We start from the raw sequence: 23,986 nt of genomic DNA, 5'->3' as shown, positions 1-23,986 counted from the left end.
TCTGAGCACCAAGTCTTTTCTATCAAAAAATATTTTAATCTTCAAAGAAAGGGGTATTTGTATTGTTGACAGCAGTCAGCAGCTGAAGATTTTTAGCCTAAGATGAAGCATTGGGTAGATACAGAATGGAATACCAGCAAAAGGCCAAATCCAGCAAAACTGAATTCCCATATGCTCACACCAGTATCTAGTGAGAGACTGAAAGGCAGAATCAAGTCAAGACATGAGCCTCTCCAGAGTAATTACAGGTCAATTGAGCTGACTCTCTACCAGAAGGATTTGTCACATGAGAAATGTGATATAAGCAAGTCTGTACACTTAAAATAAAGGAAGGGGCAAAATCACACAATAAATAGTCTGCAGAAGAGGTAAAAGACAAAAAAATGACAAAGTTTTAAGAGAATGATATCTAACAAAGCTACAGAGAAACCAAGCTTCCATGAGTGTCAGACCACAGTTTTGGACCTGCATCAAGCTGTTGAATCAAAATATAGACAAGCTGATGACACAGTGAGAGTGCATGAGAAGTCTGAGTGGAAGACAGCCTTTTCCCTGGCAGATAGCCACAGACACACGTTTGACTGGCTTTACGGCAACAATCAAGGCCCTTATCTCCTTAGCACATCTATCCTATCACTCATGCATTAGCTTCACAATCCTACAATTTGTTACCAGTACAGACAGAAGGAAACCTAAATCCAAACAAATAGAAAAACAAAACAAACTCACAAACAAAATCAAGAAAAAATCCTGCAATCAAGTAAATATATGAACAAACACAACCAAACCACTATACTAATGCTGTCTATTAACCTTAAAATCACACGTAATTAAATCCATTTCTTTTAAGTTTGAGCAGCATGCCTGATTCTTAAACTAGATGACAACCACTTTAGCACATTTTGGGCACAGCACTAGTCATCATATCTGCCTGACTCAAAAGTCTCTTCTTAAACTGGCTTCCATTCTGCAGAATGGCATGGAGCAGCTTGAGCTCCTCCCTTCTGGAGGATCTCTGGTTTATGCTCAGAGTCACAAAACAGCTGGACACAGTTATAGTTTAGAATAAACATGAAAGGTCCCCATCTGTGCCCAGCAGTGATCATTCCCAGCCAGCTCTTCTGTGTATGATGACCACATATATAAGTACATCAATACAGCTTTGTTACTCTTGAATCAGGCAGGCACCAAAAAACAAAGCCTCTCTTACCTCTGAGCTATTGCTCCTTCTTCTCAAACTATGTTTTTCTAAAGGGAAAAGAAGTGACAGCATTCCTTCCATTACTATAATTTCTTCAATGGGGCTTTTGTTTGCAATGAACAAGAGAAAAGGCTGTCAAGAAATCAGATCTATTGGTGTAAGGTTAATGGATTTTATCTTTCCCCCAAATGCCCTGAAATGCAAACATCTTACAGTTATGTATTTTGTCACAGTCACAAGTTCAATGTGCTTTAATTTCATATTGCTATTACATAAAAAGACACCATCAAGAAGAAGGCAGGGGATCCCTTTGAAGGGCTGGTTATATTTGCTCTGTAAGCCTTGGTGAGGAGCCTGAACCAGACTAATGCAGCTGGAGTGGCCTTGTGCTCAGATCTATGGAGCAGTTCAGAGGCTTCACATGGCATTAATCAGAGGCAGACAATGGTCATGGCAGGGGCAGAATGAGGGTAGACTATTTCTCAGTTATCTCTGGCCCAGAAGCAGGCTGGATGCTGTATTGAGTCAGGTGTGAGCTGTGCTCTGTAACTGGGCCTGCACCAGCAATTGTGCCAAAGGCAAGATCCAAAGATGGGGAATGGGAGCAATCAGCATTTGCATTATTAGAGCAGATCTTCTGAGGTCACTGCCAACCAGCACTAATTACACTGCTACCTTTGGGGCCTAAATGGGCATTAACTTCAGAAGCTGACCATGATTAAAGTCTTGACACCTGTCCTAGTCTCACTTTAAGGCTGATCTTTATAAAGTGAGTCAGCAAGACCCTTCTACGGAAATCCATATGAATACAGCCAGAATCCAGCCCAAATTTTTTCACGTGTCACCATGACAGAGCTGAAAGGTCTAGACTGCAGAAGGAAATCAGGAAGATAAGTGAGGGAGGTTCACCATTGAACTGGGATAATTCAAATCTGATTGCTGTGCAGGGCAGGCTTCATACAAAGCAAAAATTTGAGCCCTTAAATAAAACCCATCCATCAAAAAGTGTATACAGAATCTGAAAACAGCACCACAGTCCAGATATTCAACAGTCACAGCATCCAGTCTCATCAGTATCACAGGGAAGTCACATGTAATCACCAGCTCAAAGCTCCAGGATCAGATTTAAGAGAATTTCTAATTTTAAATCCCTAAACAAAATCAGAATTCCTTAACAATCCAAAACCTAAGATAGTTTTTAAATATCTGCTACCTAGTTGTTCGTACCCATCCCACTTCCCCACTCACACTTTTGTACCAGAAACATAACCTGTACGTAGTCCAAAAAGTCCTGAAAGCCAGGCTTGTCTGATAGGAAGCATTGCTCCCCATTGCACATAAAGTGTCTCTACACAATGCATCTTAAACAGAGAAAAACAAGGTGCCCAGACTTGTTCTGAGCAAGCATTACTGCTGGCAAGTTGCAGTATTTAGTTTGTGTATCAGGAATAGCAAAAGTTTGCCAGCATTCATTCAGTGTGTGGGGCTTCAACAGATCCTATTGTTTTGCCACAGTTCTACAGTTAAAGTTTGAACTGTAAGGCACAGTGTGATATCTTAGGTGGCTTTTCATTGGTGTCACACTAGACCTCTCACTCCCTGGGCACCTTCATTCTCTCACCATAAACCTTTTGAATGCATTGGCTGATTACATTCAAAATTCTGAGAACAGCCTCATAAACATACAAAGTTCCATATTTGATAAAAGAGGTGTCTGTTTAGAGAAAAGACTGGGGTCCACCCCATAAATTTCATTATTTCAGCTAGCTTCTACAGAATGTGAGTCTGTGTATCATAGTCAAAGCACAGTAAGGGATGATTTGTAATAAAGAAGAGAGAAGAATTCAAAAAGCACATACAAAGACAGCAGAAAAACCTAACTTAAATTTTTCAAACCTTAGGAAAACAATGCAAATCAATAGTCAGGCTTCATCAGCCCTGTGATCAGAGTAGTACTTTTTTGGGAACATAGCACAGTCTCAGGCCTTTTGGGCAGGATTTCACATCAGCTCTGCTCCTGTGGATTCTACCAGTTAACGCTGGAAGCAGAGATAATGACCATGGTCTCCTGTCTCAAAGACTTTTCTGAACAGGGGTACAGTTGTCTCCTTATTTGCAAAAGTTCAATTATTGCCTCCTTATTCACAAAAGTGCCATACCTTCTTGGTGAGTTCTCACGGGCAGCTCCTCTCAGCACTCTCAAAGCACAGTAAGGGATGATTTGTAGTAAAGAAGAGAGGAGAATTCAAAAAGCACATACAAAGACAGCAGAAAAACCTAACTTAAATTTTTCAAACCTTAGGAAAACAATGCAAATCAATAGTCAGGCTTCATCAGCCCTGTGATCAGAGTAGTACTTTTTTGGGAACATAGCACAGTCTCAGGCCTTTTGGGCAGGATTTCACATCAGCTCTGCTCCTGTGGATTCTACCAGTTAATGCTGGAAGCAGAGATGATGACCATGGTCTCCTGTCTCAAAGACTTTTCTGAACAGGGGTACAGTTGTCTCCTTATTTGCAAAAGTTCAATTATTGCCTCCTTGTTCACAAAACTTCCATACCTTCTTGGTGAGTTCTCATGGGCAGCTCCTCTCAGCACTCCCTTCTTCTTCCTCACAGCACAGCCAACAAACTCCAGGTTCCTTCTCAACTACCCAACCCACCCTCTTATAGCACTCTTCCTCTCGCTGGTTACTCATGTGGCCTCTTAAGGGTAGGAATGTTACTAATCTTTGGTAGTGAGTACAGCTGCAACTCCTCAGGGGTGAGATTACCTTCTGCACTATCTTTACTTTCTTACCTTCTATCCTGCCACAGGGTACGATTGGTTTGGTTGTGTCTACATGCTTGTGGCTTTGGTGACAGGCAGAGGTGACCTTACCATTGGTACTTACCTTTGTCTAACAGAGAGAACTTACAGAACACCCTCTGATCCTATTAGTGCAGTGACAATGATGTGCAGAACAATTTCTGGGTGAGATGCCTCACAGTCACAGCTGGATGTGACTACAAGAGAGAAAAGTGACTGCAGCTTTTTAAAGCTCTCCCTGCCTGCTCTGCAAACACACAATTTTCAGCAGGCTGGGGATTGGACACATGCTAAATATCCTTGAGAAAGTTAATTCTCAGCATTTTAAAACATCATTGTTTTGCCTTTATAAGCTATTTTTCATCATTTATTTAGGAAGCATGTTTCTGCATAGTCTCAGCCTGTTGCTGCCATAAATGTTGAGATTCTATTATTTCCAATGATCACAGTAGCTATTTGGAGTCTATACAACCTGCAGAAGAAGTATCCAGGCAGTTTATTATAAAATTAAATGCAACAGTTCTCAGAGTAAAAAAAAAAAAAAAAAAAAAAAAAAGGTATTGGTCATTTTTTTGGGTTTTTTTTTTGTTTTCTTTTTTTTGTTTGTTTTTTTGTTTGTTTGTTTTTTGTTGTTGTTGTTTTGGTTTTTTTTAATATCACTCTCTAGTGGAATTTTCACAAGCATTTCCCTTTCATCATTTCTTGGCATGTATAAATTAGAGCATGTTACATTTTTCTCCTAGGTCACTTCTGTTTTAAACAGATAGTGATTGCAATGTGAGTATAGTGCTGAAAAAGCACACAGGCTCTGGGAAAACCATGCATTTTAAAAATAGTTGCTTTTATGGACACACAGAGGAAAAAGCATGTGAGAAATGTGGACTAACCCTGAAGTGTACTGTGGAGAATTACACAGTTCAAATTTGGTTTCTAATTATTTCTACGCTTATTACAGAACATAACATACTCTATTTATTTTACTTTTTTTTCAAGGTGAAAATAGCCCTCGTGAAACTGATGTTCCCAGCCAGTTTATCTCCAGGAAAGCTTGAAGAGACAAGCTCTAGAAAGATAAAGAATTCCTTCTGTTCCAGCCCATCCTCTCTGTCCAAGTTTCCAGTATTCCCCTCAATTCAGGACAAAAATGGCAGTAATATCTCTTATGAAAGGAAACAAAATGGGTTACAACCATCAGCCTACCCTGTAAAGTTCACAGAAAAGACAATTCCAGGCTGTGTCAACAACATTAGCCTTGGCTGCAGCAGCATAAACACTAAATTATAGCATTCTCAGTCACAGGATTCTCTTGTTTAAAATATAGCGTTGCTACTAAAACACAGAAAAAGAGTTAGTCATGAGTCCCTGACAAAAAGCCTTCCCATCTGCAAAAGGAATACTGTTCCACTCCAGTTTTCCCATGGTACATTTTATATTGGCTGACTTGACTGAAAATGATGACAAAGATTGTCTCTTGGTACATGTTCCAGTTGAAAGAATGTGAATAAAATCTTTCCTGTTTACCATGTGAACGTCTGCTGCAGCATTTCCCATAGCATCAGTATTCCTGGGGAGGGGAAATATCTGTGTCAGAAGTGGTTTTTTCAGATGGAGGTTAGATACCAAACAAAATGGAAGCTCAAGCAAATCCTGCAAACTCTGTTTTACTGTGACTGAAAGCTAGCAGCAAAAAGGAATAAGATACACAAAAGGCTTGTGTCAAGGTCTTGTAAATGAAAAATCATCTTGAACTCACCCTGTAGTCCTTTCTTGTCACTTCCTAAACAGGTTCATAATACAGCTTCAGCTTCAAAAGAAAGCACCAGGATTCCCAAACACATTCATTTAATCTATGCCAGCATGAAGACACCACCTGAAGCATTTCAGAAAGCTCTTGGTAAGCATTACATGATGCTTCTGTGAGGCAGACAGTGATTCTGCATGAGGGCCTTCTGCAATTCACACGAAAATTTACTGTGCAGGAAGACTGGGAATCTGAGATTTCAGATCAGCCTTCTTAGTTTAGGCTGACCAGTGGCTTCCCTGTATTCATTTCCCATCAGCCCTCAATTTACTCTCATATGGCACAGCACTCACTTCATTCCAAGCCTTTCAGGTATGTAATACTGGATGCAAATTATTTGTCTAAGGGTAGGAAGAAATTAAGATCTCCCTTGCAAATTCCAGCCTATTAACTGAGTCTTCAGTAGACACTGTTCTCTGTACTTGACATAAACTTTGGAAACACAGCCCTGCAGAATAGCTTTACACTTTTAATTTCCAGTCACTGGGAATAAATTCAACTCAAAGAAACTGAGAGTGTAGAAGAGGCTGTAGAGATGGCAGTCTGTTCTACTCATGCAGTCCTCAAAGGGGAAAGAAAAAAATAAAGAAATTGCTCTACCATAAAATTCATAGCACAAAAAGAGCAGAAATTAAAAAGGAGAAAAATAGGAATTTGTCTGATGACTGGAGCTGACTTAGATTGTTTAAAGGATCCAAAGAAATATTTTTACCAGCCCTGGAACAGGATCTGCAAAATGACTGCAGAACAGGAACTACATAGGTGTGGTACCCAAACCAATTTGCCATTGATACTCAAATAAAAGTCAGTAAAAATTTAAACCAAAATTTGCTACGGTGTTTAGTTATAGGACTTTGAATTTTTTAAAGATTATATGTCACTGCAGCAGCTCAAACATTAAAAGTGCAACCATATATGCAAGTTTGAAAGCTTTCAGTGTTATTTCTTAATCTTCCCCTCACATCCAGAGAAAGTGGAAAAGGAAGTAGTCATCACAGCCCTGTGATATTTGTCCTCACCTGACAGGAAAGTAAATATCTTTCTCTACATAAATTTTCAATTCTAAACTGCACGTAGCCAGGAGTATTTCACAATATGCATAACACACAAAAAAAGAAAGTGTTTATAGAGGCTTAAATAAATAGGAAAGTGATATTTGTCCTCACCTGACAGGAAAGTAAATATCTTTCTCTACATAAATTTTCAATTCTAAACTGCATGTAGCCAGGAGTATTTCACAACATGCATAAAACACAAAAAAAGGAAGTGTTTAGAGGCTTAAATAAATAGGAACAAAACCTCAAACCACCCAGTGTCTGGCAACTTGCACAAGGCAATATTGGAAATCTGTCACAATACAATTTTGTTCCTTTAAGTCCATAAACAGCATTGTAACAGATGTCCATTGTCTTTCCAAATGAACTGAAAATATTCTTCTCCTCCACCATGAGTACATTTTCATGTTCAGAAGAAAAGCACATTTGCTGGCCTTTTTCCCACAATACTCACATGAGAAACTAGATTTTTTTCATGAAGGTGGCTTTCTTTTTGTCTTAGGATGTAAAATACATTATTTTACATACTGGATGTTCATATGCTTTTCTTTCCATGAGACAGTGTCAGAAAACAACTTGGACTTCACTAGGTGGAAATTAACATTAGCTATCATGCCACTTCTTTATGATGAACTTGTTCATCAAAACTATCAATATTTGTCACTGTACCACATTCACTACTCCTAGTGCACTGCTAGCACTACTGCAATGCACTACTACTGCATCAATGTAAAATTTTAAGAGGGTTCTTACAGCTACTGACTCTCTTAGGTGCTTCCAAAAGGTTTTTAGTATTTTTTCCTTTTTTTTAAACTTTATTTGCTTTTGGTTTTTTAATTATTTTTATTTTAAAAGCCCTATTTTTTCATTTCTAATGGCCTAATGCAGTAGTGCGTATTAACAACTGATGTTGTTTCTAAAAGCAGCTGAAATACAGCTAAAGGAACACTACAAACATATTCTCACCTGTACTCACAGGGCTTGCAATGCTGTAAAAAGAAAAGCCATTAATGACAGCTGCATGTTAACAGATGATATGGTGAAAATCATTTAGTCCTGTCAGCAATATTACCAAAAAACCCCAAAAACAAAAAAAAAAAAAAAAAAACAAAACCCCATGCAAAACAAAAACAAACAAAAAAAAACCCCACACCCCAACCTTTAACTGCAATAATTCATTCTTTTCATATTTCTTGAGTCCGAGATTTGTCCTTTCTTTTAGACTTTTAAGCAACAGAGATAATGCACACATGAGCTACCTTCTGATGCATTTCTCTGTAACTCATGCTTGACCCAAAGATCTTCATCTTTGTAAGCAGTTTCTGTGGTACAGGTAACTCTTCCAGAGCGCTACTGAAACACACTGCAAAAAAAACTTCTCTCCCTAACCTCAGCATCCCCAGGCAATGCACTCAAAGGCTGCAACTGCTGAACAAAGTGAGCATGAGAACACCCTCTTTGTATAAGCAGATGTTCCCCAAAAAATTAACCATTTTGTAGGTAGGACTTCACTGTAGCTTTGTCTTGCAATAAAAAAAAAAAAAGAAAAAGAAAAAGAAAACATTTTTAAATAAAAAATTTCAATGGTAGAAAATACTCAAGTGTTTTAATGAAGAATAAAAAATCTTTTATAGAAACTCAATATAATTCATGGAGTGACAGGACAAGGGGGGATGGAATCAAACTGAAAGAGGACAGGTTGAGACCAGATATTGGGAATAAACACTTCACTGTGAGGGTGCTGAGGCTCTGGCACAGGCTGTCCAGAGAAGCTGTGGCATGGGTATTCATGGCTAGGTTGTGCTATAGATGGATAATAAGATCATTTGCTCTCGTAATTAAAAGGCAACTATTTTGTGAATACTTAGCAAAGTTTTATTGACGTATAGTTATGTTGCTGTAGTTTAGATGTCCTCTGTTCTCCCCACGGTTCCCTTTTCCCCCCGTGTTGTGACCATCAGGTGGGGTTCTCTAGGACAGGTAAAAAGGTGTGAACGTGCGTCCTTGCATGGGGCAGTGGGGAATGGGAAAGCCTGGTGCTTAGGGGATGAGGCACGGCAACACCAGATCTCCAAGAAAGCAGTCTGCACCGATAAATGGCAGAGAAGAGCTGGCTGACAGACTTGGGGGGCCAGGGCTGGCTGGTGCAGCCCCAGGGGTATGAAGGACTGAGCATCCACCTCGAACACAAACTGGCCACGTGGTATCCATGAGGGGCAGTTCCCAGCGCTGCGGCTTTTCCCTTATGCAGTCCTTGGCTGTAAACCAAAAACCAACCAACCAAAAAAAAAATCCCCGCCAAAAAAAAATCCCTCAAAACAAACAAAAAAGAAACAAAAAATAAAAACAAAACAAACAAACAAAAAAAACCAAACTAAACCAAAAAACCCATCAAAACCAAACCAAATAAAAAAACAAACAAACAAAAACCCAAAAACCAAAACAAACAACAACAAAAAAAACCTAAAAAACCCCAAAGAAAAACAAACAAACAAACAAAAAAACCCCCAAAACAAACAAACAAACAAAAAAAACCCAACAACAACCACCCCAAACCGCTTATGGCTCTATTAGGACAGGATAGAGCCAAATCCTGGGGCAACAAATGCCCATTTCGGCCGACAACAAACTTCGATCCCTTTTTATGAACAAGCTTTGATAATTTTATCGATCCTTTTCATCCCAGTCTCGCTTTTATCCCGTTTTCTCCCTCTCATCCCGGGGCTCTCGGGCCCCGCCGCTCCCATCGGCGCTATCGGCGCTCGGCGCATCGACTGTTCTGCGCGCGGCTTTGGCGCCTGCGCTGCGTGCGGGCCGCCATCGGCAGCGCGGGCCGGCGGGCGCGGCGAGGTGAGGGGTGCGGGAGCGGCTCCAGGGCCTGGGAGCAAGGAGGGGCTGGCTCGGGGCTCCCTCCTGGAGATCCTGCCGTCGCAGCCCTTCTCCGCCCGGAAAGGGTCGTAGCGGGGCGGGTGTGCGGCCTGCGGGCGGGCAGACGGACGGACAAGCCGCCCACCACTCGCAGTGCCGCTGCCCGGGGCCGTGAGGGGTCGCCGGCGCTGGCGGCTGCCGCGGTTCGCTAAGGCCTCTGCTGTGTGCTCTGCCCGCAGGCAGGTTCGCAGGTGCCGCCGAGAATGGACATCAGGCCGAACCACACCATCTACATCAACAACATCAACGACAAGATCAAGAAGGAAGGTACGAGCGGCTGCCGGTCCCTTCTGATAGCCTGGTCGTTCACTTGCACAGGGCACTTGTCTTACAAAGGGGCTTTTGGGAGCTCCCGGAGGGCTCTGAAGTGCTGAGAAGGAATCATGAGCCAAGCTCTAGGAAGACGCTTTCCTGTAATGAATCTGTAGCTAAAGCAAACAAATGCTTTACCACGAGGTCAAGGTTGCTGAGATCTCCCTACAGCCCAGTTTTGAACGCTTTTAGGCGTGGGGAATCTGCAGCCTCTCTGGGAAGCCTGTTCCAGGGCCTCAGCACCCTGACAGTGAAGGATATTCTCCCAGTATCACATCTCATGGTCGTTCACTTGCACAGGGCACTTGTCTTACAAAGGGGCTTTTGGGAGCTCCCGGAGGGCTCTGAAGTGCTGAGAAGGAATCATGAGCCAAGCTCTAGGAAGACGCTTTCCTGTAATGAATCTGTAGCTAAAGCAAACAAATGCTTTACCACGAGATCAAGGTTGCTGAGATCTCCCTTCAGCCCAGTTTTGAACGCTTTTAGGCGTGGGGAATCTGCAGCCTCTCTGGGAAGCCTGTTCCAGTGCCTCAGCACCCTGACAGTGAAGGATATTCTCTCAGTATCACATCTAAGCCTCCTCTCCGTTTGAAGTTATTACCCCTTGTCCTGGCACTCCAAGGCCTTGTAAATAGTTTTTCTCCATCTTGTAGGCTCCCTTCAGGTCCTGGCAGGCCTAAGTTGCATCACTCCTGAGCATTCTCTTTTCCAGGCTGAACAGCCACGCCCTTGTCCTGGCACTCCAAGGCCTTGTAAATAGTTTTTCTCCATCTTGTAGGCTCCCTTCAGGTCCTGGCAGGCCAAAGTTGCATCACTCCTGAGCCTTCTCTTTTCCAGGCTGAACAGCCACGAATCTCAGCCTTTCCTCATAGGAGAGGTGCTCCATCCCTCTGATCCTGGCCTTGGCCCAGCAGCTGCCTGTCCTTCCAGCCCAGGTGTGGCTGCAGCCCTGCAGCCGGGGCTCACAGGGTGCAGCCCGGGACATGGGTGGTTTCTGGGCTGTGGGTGCACATGTCCAGCCCCTTCTCCCCCACGCCCCAAGTCTTTCTCAGTGCTTCTGTCCATCCCCCAGCCTGGATTGATGCTGGGGGTTGTCCTGACCCAGGTTTAGCACCTTGCACTTGGTCTTGTTAAATCCCGTGGGATTGCCATGGGTTAAATACAGGGTGTTAAATTAACTGTTAAGATTACAAATCACGTCCTATTTTAATACAGGTCTTAAAGCAATTTTTAGGGAAAGTGTTTTGATAGAAAGCATTTTTTAAATTGAAAAATTATAGTTAGTATAGTTAATCAGGAGCAAGTGGAGAAAGTGACAGTGGGCTGGCATTACCAAGTCTCAGCATCAGTAAAGAAGAGGCAGCATTCTTACATTGCTAAAATAGTTCAGTTGTAAGAGGTTTGTGTTAGAATGATTACACAGTACAGATTATTTATTTAGCTTGATTTGGGTAGTGCTGAGGTTTAATTTAGCATGTATTCAGGTTATTGTAGATAATTCAAGTAAATCAAATGCAGCTGTAAGCTGCTGTAGTCTCATACAAAAGTAATTTGGATCCAGAATACAAAAAAATATTTCCTGTGAGTGAGAAAATTGATTAAATAGTTACAACCAAAATTTCCAACTTCAGTGAGCCTTTAGGTAGTTACTATTTTGCTGCATTCTTGTTTTACATCATATCTCTTTACTGCTGCTTATTTCAGCTTTGATTTTCTGATCAGTTCGAGATGGCTGTCATGCATCATACTTGATTTTGTGAGGGACTGTATAAAAATATGTTTTTACATACCTTTATGTAATTGTTACTCCCTTGGAATGGTGGAATGGATAACACTACAATTTCTTCACTACCTGAATCCTTGAGGTATGAAAATGAGTGTTGTACACCAGTTTGCAAAACCTGGACAAGTAAACCTGTAATGATGCAGCAGTTTTGACAAACTCATGTGCTTACTGCATGAGCTAAAGCTTATAAAAAACATTGTTCCCAAAGGACAGCAGACTAGGTATAAGTGGAAATATGCATGTAACCTGTTATAATCTGTGTTGTTGTTACAATCTCTGTTTTCTGTTTTGGTCCGAAGAGCTGAAGAGGTCCCTGTACGCGTTTGACAAACTCATGTGCTCACTGCATGAGCTAAAGCTTATAAAAAACATTGTTCCCAAAGGACAGCAGACTCAGTAGAAGTGGAGATATGCATGTAACCTGTTATAATCTGTTTTGTTGTTACAATCTGTTTTCTGTTTTGGTCCCCAGAGCTGAAGAGGTCCCTGTACGCCTTGTTCTCACAGTTTGGTCATGTGGTCGACATTGTGGCTTTAAAAACCATGAAGATGAGAGGACAGGCATTTGTTATTTTTAAAGAACTTGGATCATCTACCAATGCTTTGAGACAGCTACAAGGCTTTCCTTTTTATGGGAAACCAATGGTAAGTTATTTTGTTACCTTTGTAAAGAAGAAAAATACCCCGATGGTGTGATACATTGTTTTGGTACTTGAATGAACTCTCCTATGTAGTTGTTACATTACAAAGGATTACTCAGGTCGCATCCTGATGAGTATCTGCATTTGTGCAAGCTGGAGGGATGCTGAAGAGACTGCAGTTACAACACACACACTTTGAACTTAACATTTGGATTCTGTTTTGGTCCCCAGAGCTGAAGAGGTCCCTGTACGCCTTGTTCTCACAGTTTGGTCATGTGGTCGACATTGTGGCTTTAAAAACCATGAAGATGAGAGGACAGGCATTTGTTATTTTTAAAGAACTTGGATCATCTACCAATGCTTTGAGACAGCTACAAGGCTTTCCGTTTTATGGGAAACCCATGGTAAGTTATTTTGTTACCTTCATAAAGAAGAAAAATACCCCGATGGTGTGATACATTGTTTTGGTACTTGAATGAACTCTCCTATGTAGTTGTTACATTACAAAGGATTACTCAGGTCGCATCCTGATGAGTATCTGCATTTGTGCAAGCTGGAGGGATGCTGAAGAGACTGCAGTTACAACACACACACTTTGAGCTTAACATTTAGATTTTTTTTTAATGGGGGATTTTTTGTTTTTCTATGCTGGATTGAAGTTTTAAGATCTTGAGTTTTAAGTTTTAAAACTTTCATTTTACTCATCATGTCTTCCATTGAACCAGTTAAATTAATTCCATGATATTATTGAAATTAGATTAGCTTTCAGGTACTCTATGTAGAGTAACATTAACTACTCTTAGGTTGGTAATGAATAGCTGGAATGAGATTCTTCCTTTTTGAGGTAACAGTGAGAAGAGTGAAGATCTCCATTTTGCCCACGACTTCAGCAGTGGATGGGTACAATTCTGCTGTCTCTCAGCTCATGGCTTTGAGCACTGAAGAGAGCAGTTGTGCTGCTGAGCCACAAGCTATTTGCCTTAACATCTTCAGATTCTCTGATTAAATCCTTGACACAGAATTTTGCAAACTCAGCCTGCCATTTATCCTTATAGAGTTTTGTGCTCAGTAGAACTCAATAAGAAATAAAAGGATTGAGGCTTCATAAGCTTTCACATGTACTTCCCTATGAACATTGCCTGCAGCCTGTATACTCTAAGCACTAAACAAAAGCATTAAAAAAATATTAAGCTGTTGTGTAGTTTTGTATTGAGGTAGTCTCTGATAGGAAAAAAATAGGATTTTGTGCATAAATAATAATGTTGCACACCGGCATAGTTATACCTGCATCTGCTTAACCTTCAGCTGTGGGGGGCCTTTGTCAAAAGAACAGCAGCATTTATGCAGTCCTGTTGGGATTAAGGTGGATACTTGCCTTTTCTCTTCAAGAAGTTTGGGTTTTGCTAAAGTTACGTTTCTGCAGAGATCTGAGAAATCACCATAAAATTTTAACTCTCTTTAAAATGGGACTGAAAACTCACAGTTTTAATAGAAGCTACTGCCAATTTTCTCAGATATCCTTTGTGTAGCTCAAATGTATCTCTCTGTAGGTGCTACTTTGACAGATGTTAAAAAGATGTTGTTAAATAAATGGAGTTCTGATTTCAGTGAGCTAAAGTTAGTAATTTCCATATTAGGGGGTTGTTTTCGACTTCTGTAATTGTGTTCAGAAAAAATTATGAGAATTGGTTACTCTGTAAGTGTACCTACACTTTATAAAAATGTTTTTAATATAAAAGGTTTCTGCAAAAAAAGTGTAAATACACAGGTAATGTAAGTAGTGCAAAATGTTCAGTATTATTAGCTGCAGAATGTACTCTGTTTTTCTTTTTTCTTTTGAAAAGCGTATTCAGTATGCAAAAACAGACTCTGATATCATCTCTAAAATGCGTGGGACTTTTGCTGATAAGGAAAAAAGAAAGGAAAAGAAGAAAGCCAAAACTCTGGAACAGTCAGCAAATGCACCAAATAAAAAGGTTATCCAGGTAAGCTGCTTCTCTGTTCAATTAAAAAAAAAAAAAAAAAAAAAGCTGTTCTGAATAATTTTTTTAGGACTTGATGGGTTTTTTGTTACATTTCTATTCCCTAAAAAAAAAAAAAAAAAAAGCTGTTTTAAATAATTTTTTTAGGACTTGATGGTTTTTTTTTGTTACATTTCTATTCCCTAAATTGGTGTCTGTTGATTATCTAGAGCTCTTGAGCATTTACTAGAAGTTGAAGGGGAGAGGGCTGGTTATGTAGTCTTTGCTGTTCCTATTTTCCCTTCCTTTGCTATTTTAGATGAAACTAAAGATGTAGGGCAAAGGTACAACAAACCAAAGTTTTTTCCTCTTAAGAAAAGGAAAAAAAAAGGAGAATGTGCTTATCTTTGGTACTGGCTTCAAGTGCTCAACCAGCTTTTCTCTTCAGTGTTTTAATTCCATGTTGCCTAAATGGCAAAAGAGAAAAAGACAATTCATTTACGTTAGATGTTAGACGTTCCATGTTAAATTAATAAGAGTTAGGTTGGAATTTATCTCCACTAAGGGTTAGCTTGCCTAAAGTAAGAACATTTAGTAGCTTTTGTGCTGGGGTATATCAGAAAACCTCAAGGCATCTGACCAGATCCCCCCAGTTTATATATTGGACATGATATTCTGTACTAGGGAATGTCCCTTTGGCCAGTTCTGGTCAGCTGTCCTGGCCCCCTCCTGACTTCTTGTGCCCCTACTCACTAGCAGAGCATGGGAAACTGGAAAGTCCTTGATACAAACAAGCACTACTTATCAACAACCAAAGCATCAGTTTGCTATCAGTGTTACTCTCATATTAAATTCAGAACACACTGGACTAAGAAGAAAATTATATCCCAGATGAAACCCGGATTCTTGTCTAGGCCTTCATTTTCAAAACTACTTCCTCCCTGTCTTACTAAATGAAATTCTGTAATGTGGAGAAATGCTTGACTTAGCCATTAGATTGATCAGGTAGTACTGATGTTATTTCTTTCGATTGCCTTTGATTCAAGGGTTTTGAAGTTAAGCAAAATTCACACAATTTGTTCCCTTTGGGAAGTATCTCATAGGTACCATATGTTCTTGAATTGCAGCTCAAAAAACCCTTTAACATATGTCTTGAATTGTAGAGAAACATGGTGAGAAGTGCTTGTTTATTTCTAATGGAGCACCTTCGTAAAACTATTTTGTACTTATTTGCTAGGGAGCAACACAGAATTCAGCCAGTGCTCCAGGGACTACACCACAGAATCAGGTAATGTTTTTTATTTTTATCACTATGCACTAATGTTTTTTAGCACTAATGTTTATAATTATTCTCTATGAATAATAGCTTGTTACACATGGAAACTTGAGGATATATTTTACAGCTTTTTGTCCTATGAGACATTTGTCTAATGGCTACATGACAGTAAACAAACAAAACAAATCCCTTTTTTACTGTATCTGGTTGACAGCAAATGAGAATCTGCAGTTTCTCATTATTATACAGAAAACAGCACTATTACCAAATCATACTGGGTTCTTAAATTTGGACTGTGCTTAGTATCAGTTGAAGGATTCTTAATTTTTTTTTTCATTGCTTATAACTTCCCTTTAATTTACTTTGTTCTGGTAGCAGATAAAGGAAGACAACACGGGATGCCAAATCTGGCCAAGTGCTTTATTTCAGGAGTTTGGGGGTTCTCTGCTCGCTTTTTCTTCTTTCTCATAAGTGTGTAATCTTCCAAAGGATTGTGTGGAGATGTAGGAACAACTGCCTACACTTCCTTCAACTTGTCTGCTCAGTGACCTTCTAAATGATTCATGTTAGAAGTGAAAGCAGTAAAGAGCCAGGATTTACAGGAGAGCAAGTACCATAGAAGAATATATTTGCCTGCCCTGCCTTGCATCTTTCTTGAGTACTGGCATTGCATGCATAATCAACAGGGGAAAAGGTCTTGCTCCCTGGATTTTCAGGCACAATATATGTGTGTCAGTTTGCATCAAAGCACAACACTGAGTGTTTGGCTATTTCTTTGAACTTCAGAAGTTTATTTTCTAATGGCACTACCTGGAATATTTCCATCAGTAGAAGAAGATTGTTCTGCTGAGGCTTTTTATTTGGCACTGCTTTGAGGATATTTGAAATTGCGGTGTCCAGGTTTTTTTTATATTTATAATTTACTTGATGACTTGAAGATTCCAGTATCAGCAAATAACTACTCAGCCTTGTTTGTGGTGGGTAGCTACAAATTCATATTAGCAGGCAAATCTGTTACAAGACTAAAGGTCTAAATCTAAAGGGGTTTCTAATTAAGACATTTTAATTGAGCTTTGTAATAAAACCATGTGGATTCTTTGAGTTTTGATTGCCCAGAGATACTCAGTATTTTGGCTGTACTGCAGGTAAACAGGTCTTGGCTTCCCACTGCTTTCTGCGAGTCCTTCATACATTCTACCACTGCCCTGCAGGTGTCTTGAATAGCTCTGCAGCCACTACTGTGACGCCTGGGTGCAGAGAGTACTGCAGTGTCAGCTCTTGAGTTTAAATGTGACATCATGACAGTATGGTATTGTGATTTTTGTGGAAGTAAGAACCTCTCCAAATTCATATATCCGTGTAAAAAAACGAAGGGGCTCTGTCTGCATATTGATAAAGGTGTGGTGAAGCCCAGATAGAACGTTACGAGCAAAACTAAAGAAATGTGAGTCTGTGTTCAAATAATCATGCAGAAAGATGCAAAGGAACTGTGTGCAACTATGCATAGTCTTCTAAGCTTTGATCTTCTGTTGTTGCAGGTGCCTGATAACCCACCAAACTATATCCTTTTCCTTAATAATTTGCCTGAAGAAACAAATGAGATGATGCTGTCCATGTTATTTAATCAGTAAGTTTTGAATAGAAATGATTTCTCCTTTGAATTCTTCTGTAACTTGTGTGTGTTTTCTCAGTTGACAACAAATACCTTCGGAAGGTATTTCAGTTGTTTGTCTTACTGCCAAGGTTTCAGAAGTCAGTTCTGATGACTTGGTTCAGAAAGCAAGTCAGATCTTTTTCGTAGCTGGTTTTGATTGTGTGATTTATCTGCTATCAGTTTGCACTGGATTTGAGCTGGTGATTGTAATACTGAAGTCCGTAGGACAGCAGGAGCAGTTTTAAAACTAGTCAGATTGCTTCTGTATGTGTACAGCTCTTATTAAACTGCTTCCACATAATATTCCTGCATTGAGGCATAGTTCTAAGGATAGAACATGTAAAACCCTTCAATTCCAATCTTTCATTAGCAACAACTATTGCACTAGTAGATGCTTCTGATCAGAAGCTACTAAAAAGAAATGTATTATTGAGCTAAGAAGTATATTTTGACTCTCCCTTTATTTTAAAGGTTTCCTGGATTCAAAGAAGTGCGCTTAGTGCCAGGGCGCCATGACATTGCCTTCGTGGAGTTTGAAAACGAGAACCAAGCAGGGGCTGCTCGAGACGCTCTCCAGGGATTCAAGATCACTCCATCTCATGCCATGAAAATCACTTATGCAAAGAAATAACGATATACTCCTGTAAAGGAGTTCTGTGGATAGGTGTTTTTTTTAAAACACTGATACTCTGCTCAGCTAGCATGTTTGCTGTTGTCTGCAGGAAACATCAGACTCAAATAGAATTGCCACAATGATGAGGGCACATGTAAAATTTCCACAGATCAACCGGATAGTAACTTTTTGTTGAAATACTAATTTTTATAAAATAAAATATAAATATGCTGGTTTTGAGCCATGTTTTTTTCCTCAAGTCTGTCTCATTATTGATTAACCTTGCAGGGCTTTATTCAGACCGGATAGTAACTTTTTCTGTTGAAATACTAATTTTTATAAAATAAAATATAAATGTGCTGTTTTCGAGCCATGTTTTTACCTCAAGTCTGTGCCATTATTGATTAGACTTACAGGGCTTTATTCAATTTAAGAGCTTTTAAGGTGGCCCTTATTTCTCAGAAGTGAGTGCTAAAAATAGCTTTCTTTCCAGAGCAAAAGTATCAGGGTTGCTGAATGCTTGCATATTCAGAATATCAGAAGTGAGTGCTAAAAATAGCTTTCTTTCCAGAGCAAAAGTATCATCAGGGATGCTGAATGCCAGCATATTCAGAATAAATACAGCATTCAACCTCATTATCAAGGGGACAGCTGTTTTTCACTTAGGAAATACAGCTTGCCATTAGTGGTTTTTCTCCCCAGGTGTAGTTAGAAATTGATTACAGTTTGGCAGTAATGTGATCCAACTTGGTTTTGTCTTGGTGGCTGGCAGTAGAAGCAAGTCCTGAGAAGAAACATAAAAGTTTCAGATTTTTAGCCAGGCTTTTCCAAAATACATGTCCTAATGCTTCTGGGTTTCTCAGGTTTGATTTACTTTATTTTTTCTCATTTGTTAAAAACTTCATAGGTTTTGTGTGACATGAAATCCATTCGATGCAGTGAAGTAATCAGATATAGTATTGTGAGTTGTAACTGTTCTAAATATTTCAGAAAAAATATCACTTAAAAAAGTTGTAGTGTTTTGTATCTGCAACATAAACCACCTTTATTTGCACAAGACTTAGAAAATTGAAGTTTCACCTTCTCCCAGAGTACATTGCAAAATTATGTCCCTTTCACAGTCATTTCAATTATCACCCTATCTCCATTTATGTACTTTATCATTCTTTTTGGTGATTTTGTGTACGTGTGATATCACAAGTATTCTAATACTTGCAAGTGAAAATCATTCCAATGTGCCTGTAAGAGCAAAAATTACAATTATTCCATCATAACCTTGGATTTTTCCTCCTGCAGTCAAATAGGCAAGGGAAGGGATGAGAAAGGCAAAGCAAAGCAAGGCTAGAGAAGAAAGCAGTAGGCAGGTCAAGGTGGGGCACGCGAGGTAACATGAGACAAGGGAGGGGTAGCAGGGAAGGCAAGGAAAGGGCTGGCTTTGCAGGGCAGAGCAAGTTAGAGGCAGGCAAGACAAAGAGTGTCCTAGGAGGAACAGGCAAGGCAAGGCTCCTAAGACCCCTGCTGAAGAACCCACCCCTCCCTGGGACACCCAATGCAGCAGACTTGGAAAAAGGCAAGCTTGGAGTGGAAAAAGAACATAAATACACCAGCCTTTAAAAAACCTTCACATTGTAATAGTGGAAACCAGTCACATTTTCCTTGCTTTTTGTGATGACATAAATATCAAGTAAAAACACATTAAACACAACGCAGAGCTAGGATTTTACAGGTCTTCATTTTGACAGTCTCGATGACAAGTGTCTTCCCACACTAACACCCAGCCCAGTTTAAATCCATCCTTAGCCCAACCCTTCCTCACCTCCCATTTCCTACCACTCTGCTCAAGGCTTTGCCCCTCATGTTCTTTCCTCCCACAGTGGCATTGCACCAGAGCACAGCAAAGTTTTGGCTGGCAGTCACCCTCTCCAAGCTGATCTTACCAGGAACTCTTCAGCTTTTCACTGCACTATGCACAACATTTGATCACTACAATAAATCTTTCCCACAGTGAACTGCAGGTGCAAGGGAAAAAGTGCTGCACAGCAATATTTTTCAGCCTAAGGACAAATAGATACTTTATACCATTTGGATCCTGTTCAGTGCTCCAGAACCAAATCAATCTGCTTTGGCTCTGAAAACATCAACACCACCAAACTCAGCTGCCAGCATGAAATACCTCACTGTTCCTATCCCCCTGTCCCTCACACCCTGCTCTGTCATGTCCTCTGCTACCACGCTGCAGACTGCTGGGAGCAAGATCCATCCCTGAAAACAGTCACACCCATATCATTGGACATTCCAACTTCAATGTCAATATTGCAGGAACCTCCTGCATTCCATTCCTTAGTACAAAAACCAGATAAAAAGCCCTCACCCACCCCGTGTCTTCATAAAATCATGTACAAGTTTTAAAAAAGCCTCCTGGTTCGAGGGGCGCAGTTTGCTCAAAAAGCCCAACTCTGCAACCAGAGGAAATGAACATCACAAACAGACCATTGAACACCAGATGCAAGGGACACTGTCAGCTTGGACCTGCATTTAACACAGAAATGGTGAAATGTGAACCTGAAGGTGTCATGAGAGAGTGTAAAATATTTTGAACACTGTTTCTCGAAGGTGCCCATGTCTTTACTTAAAGGTGTAATACCAGTGAGCAATACCAACAAAGGCCACAGATGAAAAGCCTGTGTTTTTTTTTTTTTCTTTAAAAAAACCTCAACTACCTCTGCTGTCCAGATGTGGATGGGTGGAATGTAGGAGAATAGAGACGGTGATGAAGGTCATTTACCCCTAAGGAGTTACAGCTGTGCTAATTACCAAGAATTAAGAACAGGCCTGCCCTTAATAGGCCACAGCTAGATCCAACTAGGATGGGTATTGTAAAAGAGTAGGTTGGCTGGCCGAGGAGTTAGATGGAGTTTGTTGGTTGTGCTGTAAGGAAGAAGGAGTCAGTACTGTGAGGAGCTGCCCACGAGAAACCATCGAGAAGGTATGGAGCTTTTGCAATAAGATGGCACTATATCTGTATTTATCACGAAGAGAAAGTAGAGGTAATAGTATGTGAGGCAAGGTATGTGTTGATCTTTCTGAGGCAAAGGCTGTGAAGGCAAAAAAGGCTGAAAAAAAGAGATGGTCCCATCAGGGTGAAAGTGGAGGAAACTTTTAACTAAACTATTTTTATAGAATTTAACCAATGTGACCAATGCGGTCTCTATAGAAACTACTTTTAACTTGTTACAGAGAAGAAATGAATTTTTCTATGTTGTCTAAATGAGTGGATTTGATTTCTGGTTTTGCTACTGTGGCCAGGAACTGGGCGAACACATAAACCCCTCTTAGAATTTGAAAAGGAAGATATCTGAGGGAATTGTCCTTGCCAACCTGCAAAAAATCCTCACCGTGTGTCCCTGTGCCATGACCTGGAGAAGGGAGGGGGATAACTATGGAGCACTGGCACAACTCAGGAAGTGGACAGGTTGCTGAGGATGTTAGTGGTGTCAGGAACAGATCTCTGTTTGCTGTCACTGGGAAAGGGAATGAAAATCAAAGGTGATATAAAGCTGTATTTGCTCACTGTGACAAAGTGACCTCATCAATGAAAGGGGGCCTATTGCAAAAATGCTTCTGTTACCCACTAGTCTGGTTGTAGAGTGGCCAGGAAATCTTCACAGAAACAAAGCTGTATTCACTGTAAGAGAAATTAAAAGCTGTTTGTTTTCATTTAGACTTTGAATAAATAGCTTGGGTCTAATATGTTCATCTTAGTATAGAGAAAGTTTTAATACTGGCCCAATGACAGCTGCAATTAAGCTGGCTTTATCTCACAGTATTAAACTTACTTTGCTAAAGAAACTGAGGCCTTCTGAAACACAGAACAGCTATGGTCACTATCCTGAAATGCACTGTCTTATAGCTCCTAATACACCAGTTACACATAAGAGATTTTTTGGTGCTTGGATATATCCAACATAATAATTTTCTTAAAACAGCACTGCCCTAAACAGTGTGTGTCATCAGCACAAGGGGGGGCCATCTTCTTGGCCTTTAGTATTCTTGCTCCTGGAGCCCATAGCTTCTACCTTCTGAAAGTAGTTAAAATTAGAATTGGGTGATGCATGGACAAGAGGAAAAAGAAATTAAGTCCTCTTGCACTTTATTTGCATCCACAGATATGGGAACATTGTTACAGTGTCATGTGTGCATAAAGTTGAGCAATTGACCACACACTGAATTTAAACTATTTTTGAATAACCGTATGCTTGCCTGATAAACATGGCTATAGAGATTACACACCTGGAAAGCATGAGGTTATATGTGTATTATGGCTACTTAGTGCCACCTAAGTTTCTTCTGTTGGAACTTGATTTGTTTGCAAATGCAACTGATATGTGTGCATAATTGGAATGTAGACCTGCCTTGAAAATACAGTAATTACAAGGCACCAAAAAATTGTATAACACCTGACAGGGCTTGATTGTTTTCTTTAAGTCCTTTAAAAAAAGTTAGTTTGCAGAAGAAAAGTAGCTGTTTTATATAGTTACAAAATTCACCAATATCTAGTGAAATTTCTTTCTGACTTGGAATACGTATATGGATTAGATTATGGCAGACAACTTTATGTGCTAGCTCTGCCTCATTCTTTGTGAATTGTAGCAGTTCATGTTACTTGCAGATTTAAGAGCCAGCATAGATTGTCCTCAACAAAATTGCCGGGCCTTTGTTTCTCCCTTTGCAAAGAGTTGCTACTCCTTAGGGTTTAGGTAGATTGCCTCTTCATTCATGAAGCAGTAACATAATTTTCAGCATTACACAAAGAGCCAGCATAGATTGTGCTCAACAAAATTGCCGGGCCTTTGTTTCTCCCATCTCTTTGCTACTCCTTAGGGTTTAGGTAGATTGACTCTTCATTCATGAAGCAGTAAGGTAATTTTCAGCATTACACGTGCATTTTAATCTTATAATTTGCAACATGCTAATTTAGAGTGGAGCCTTTTTCCCCACTTCCATTTGCAAGGGCCCTCTAGGTCTATTAAACTGTGTTTATATCTGTATCAGTGCAGATACTTCATTAGCATAAAACATTCAGAATTACATTGTGGAAGGTCAAGAATACAAGGCTTTATTGACAGCATTTTAGGAATGATGGGTTTTATTTGGAGGGGGGGATAGGAGGGATGGAACTTAAAAAAGAGCGTTTAAACGGCGAGTTTAAAGCTCCTGGAATATATGCTTTAAATGTACAGACCAGATTACTGTTTTCTGCCACAAGGAATGTTTCTCAAACAAACTACATAAATCAGGGTCATTGGTACTACATAATTCAGGGTCATTGGTACTGGTGGTGCTAACAATTGGTTATTTATAGCTGGAGTTTTTCTACTTGCAAAAGCACTTTCCTGACGTTAGAGGATCATCTGTTGTGATCTGAGAGCTATCCAAACGAATAAAACACAATCAAAAACCCCCAAAACTGATAGGGCATATGTCTGTAGAGCCTTACTTCAGACAGTCAGAGTGTAGTACAAGTCTGGGACAAAGGTGCTGCCTTTATTTACTGGTTGGCAAATTTCTTGTAGGGAAGAAAACCAAAAGCTCAAGAATCTGACAGACTGCAAGCAACTTTTGGGTGCAAGCAACACCTTCCAGAATTTTTCATGGAAAAAAAAACCCCAAACCCAACAAAAAGCCAAACAAATCACAAAACCCTTCAATACAATATTTAGGTTTGGTATCAGTGTTAAGTATTTCTGTAGCTTGCCGCTATTGAAAAACCACACGGTGGTGATATGGAAGAGTCTTGGTGGTTATGCTCAAAGCTATTCATATACCCTCAGACTTTAACTAGATTTTCATATTGATTATGAGGTGGAACTCGTCACTTGATGGGCTTTGAGGAAAGCTTTGTTTTGGTTGAAGAGCATCAGAAACCCTTCAGAAGTGCTTTTTGTGCTCC

The 23,986-nt window shown here is 40.0% G+C and overlaps 1 protein-coding gene across 1 annotated transcript; it reads left to right on the top strand.

The window, feature by feature from the left end:
- The first annotated feature begins 9,657 nt into the window (after window positions 1-9,657).
- Window positions 9,658-18,276, top strand: SNRPB2 (small nuclear ribonucleoprotein polypeptide B2). Its single transcript, XM_039719024.1, has 7 exons — window positions 9,658-9,715; window positions 9,973-10,060; window positions 12,364-12,536; window positions 14,377-14,517; window positions 15,731-15,781; window positions 17,308-17,396; window positions 17,895-18,276. The coding sequence occupies exons 2-7, from the start codon at window positions 9,997-9,999 to the stop codon at window positions 18,052-18,054; spliced, it is 678 nt and encodes a 225-aa protein (XP_039574958.1). The 5' UTR covers window positions 9,658-9,715; window positions 9,973-9,996; the 3' UTR covers window positions 18,055-18,276.
- Window positions 18,277-23,986: the final 5,710 nt, after the last annotated feature.

The sequence above is a fragment of the Passer montanus genome, unplaced genomic scaffold, assembly GCF_014805655.1.
Source record: "Passer montanus isolate IOZ18808 unplaced genomic scaffold, ASM1480565v1 scaffold40, whole genome shotgun sequence".
Lineage (NCBI taxonomy): Eukaryota > Metazoa > Chordata > Aves > Passeriformes > Passeridae > Passer > Passer montanus.
Note: the sequence above shows the minus strand (reverse complement) of the source record. Positions and strands in the feature narration are given on the sequence as shown.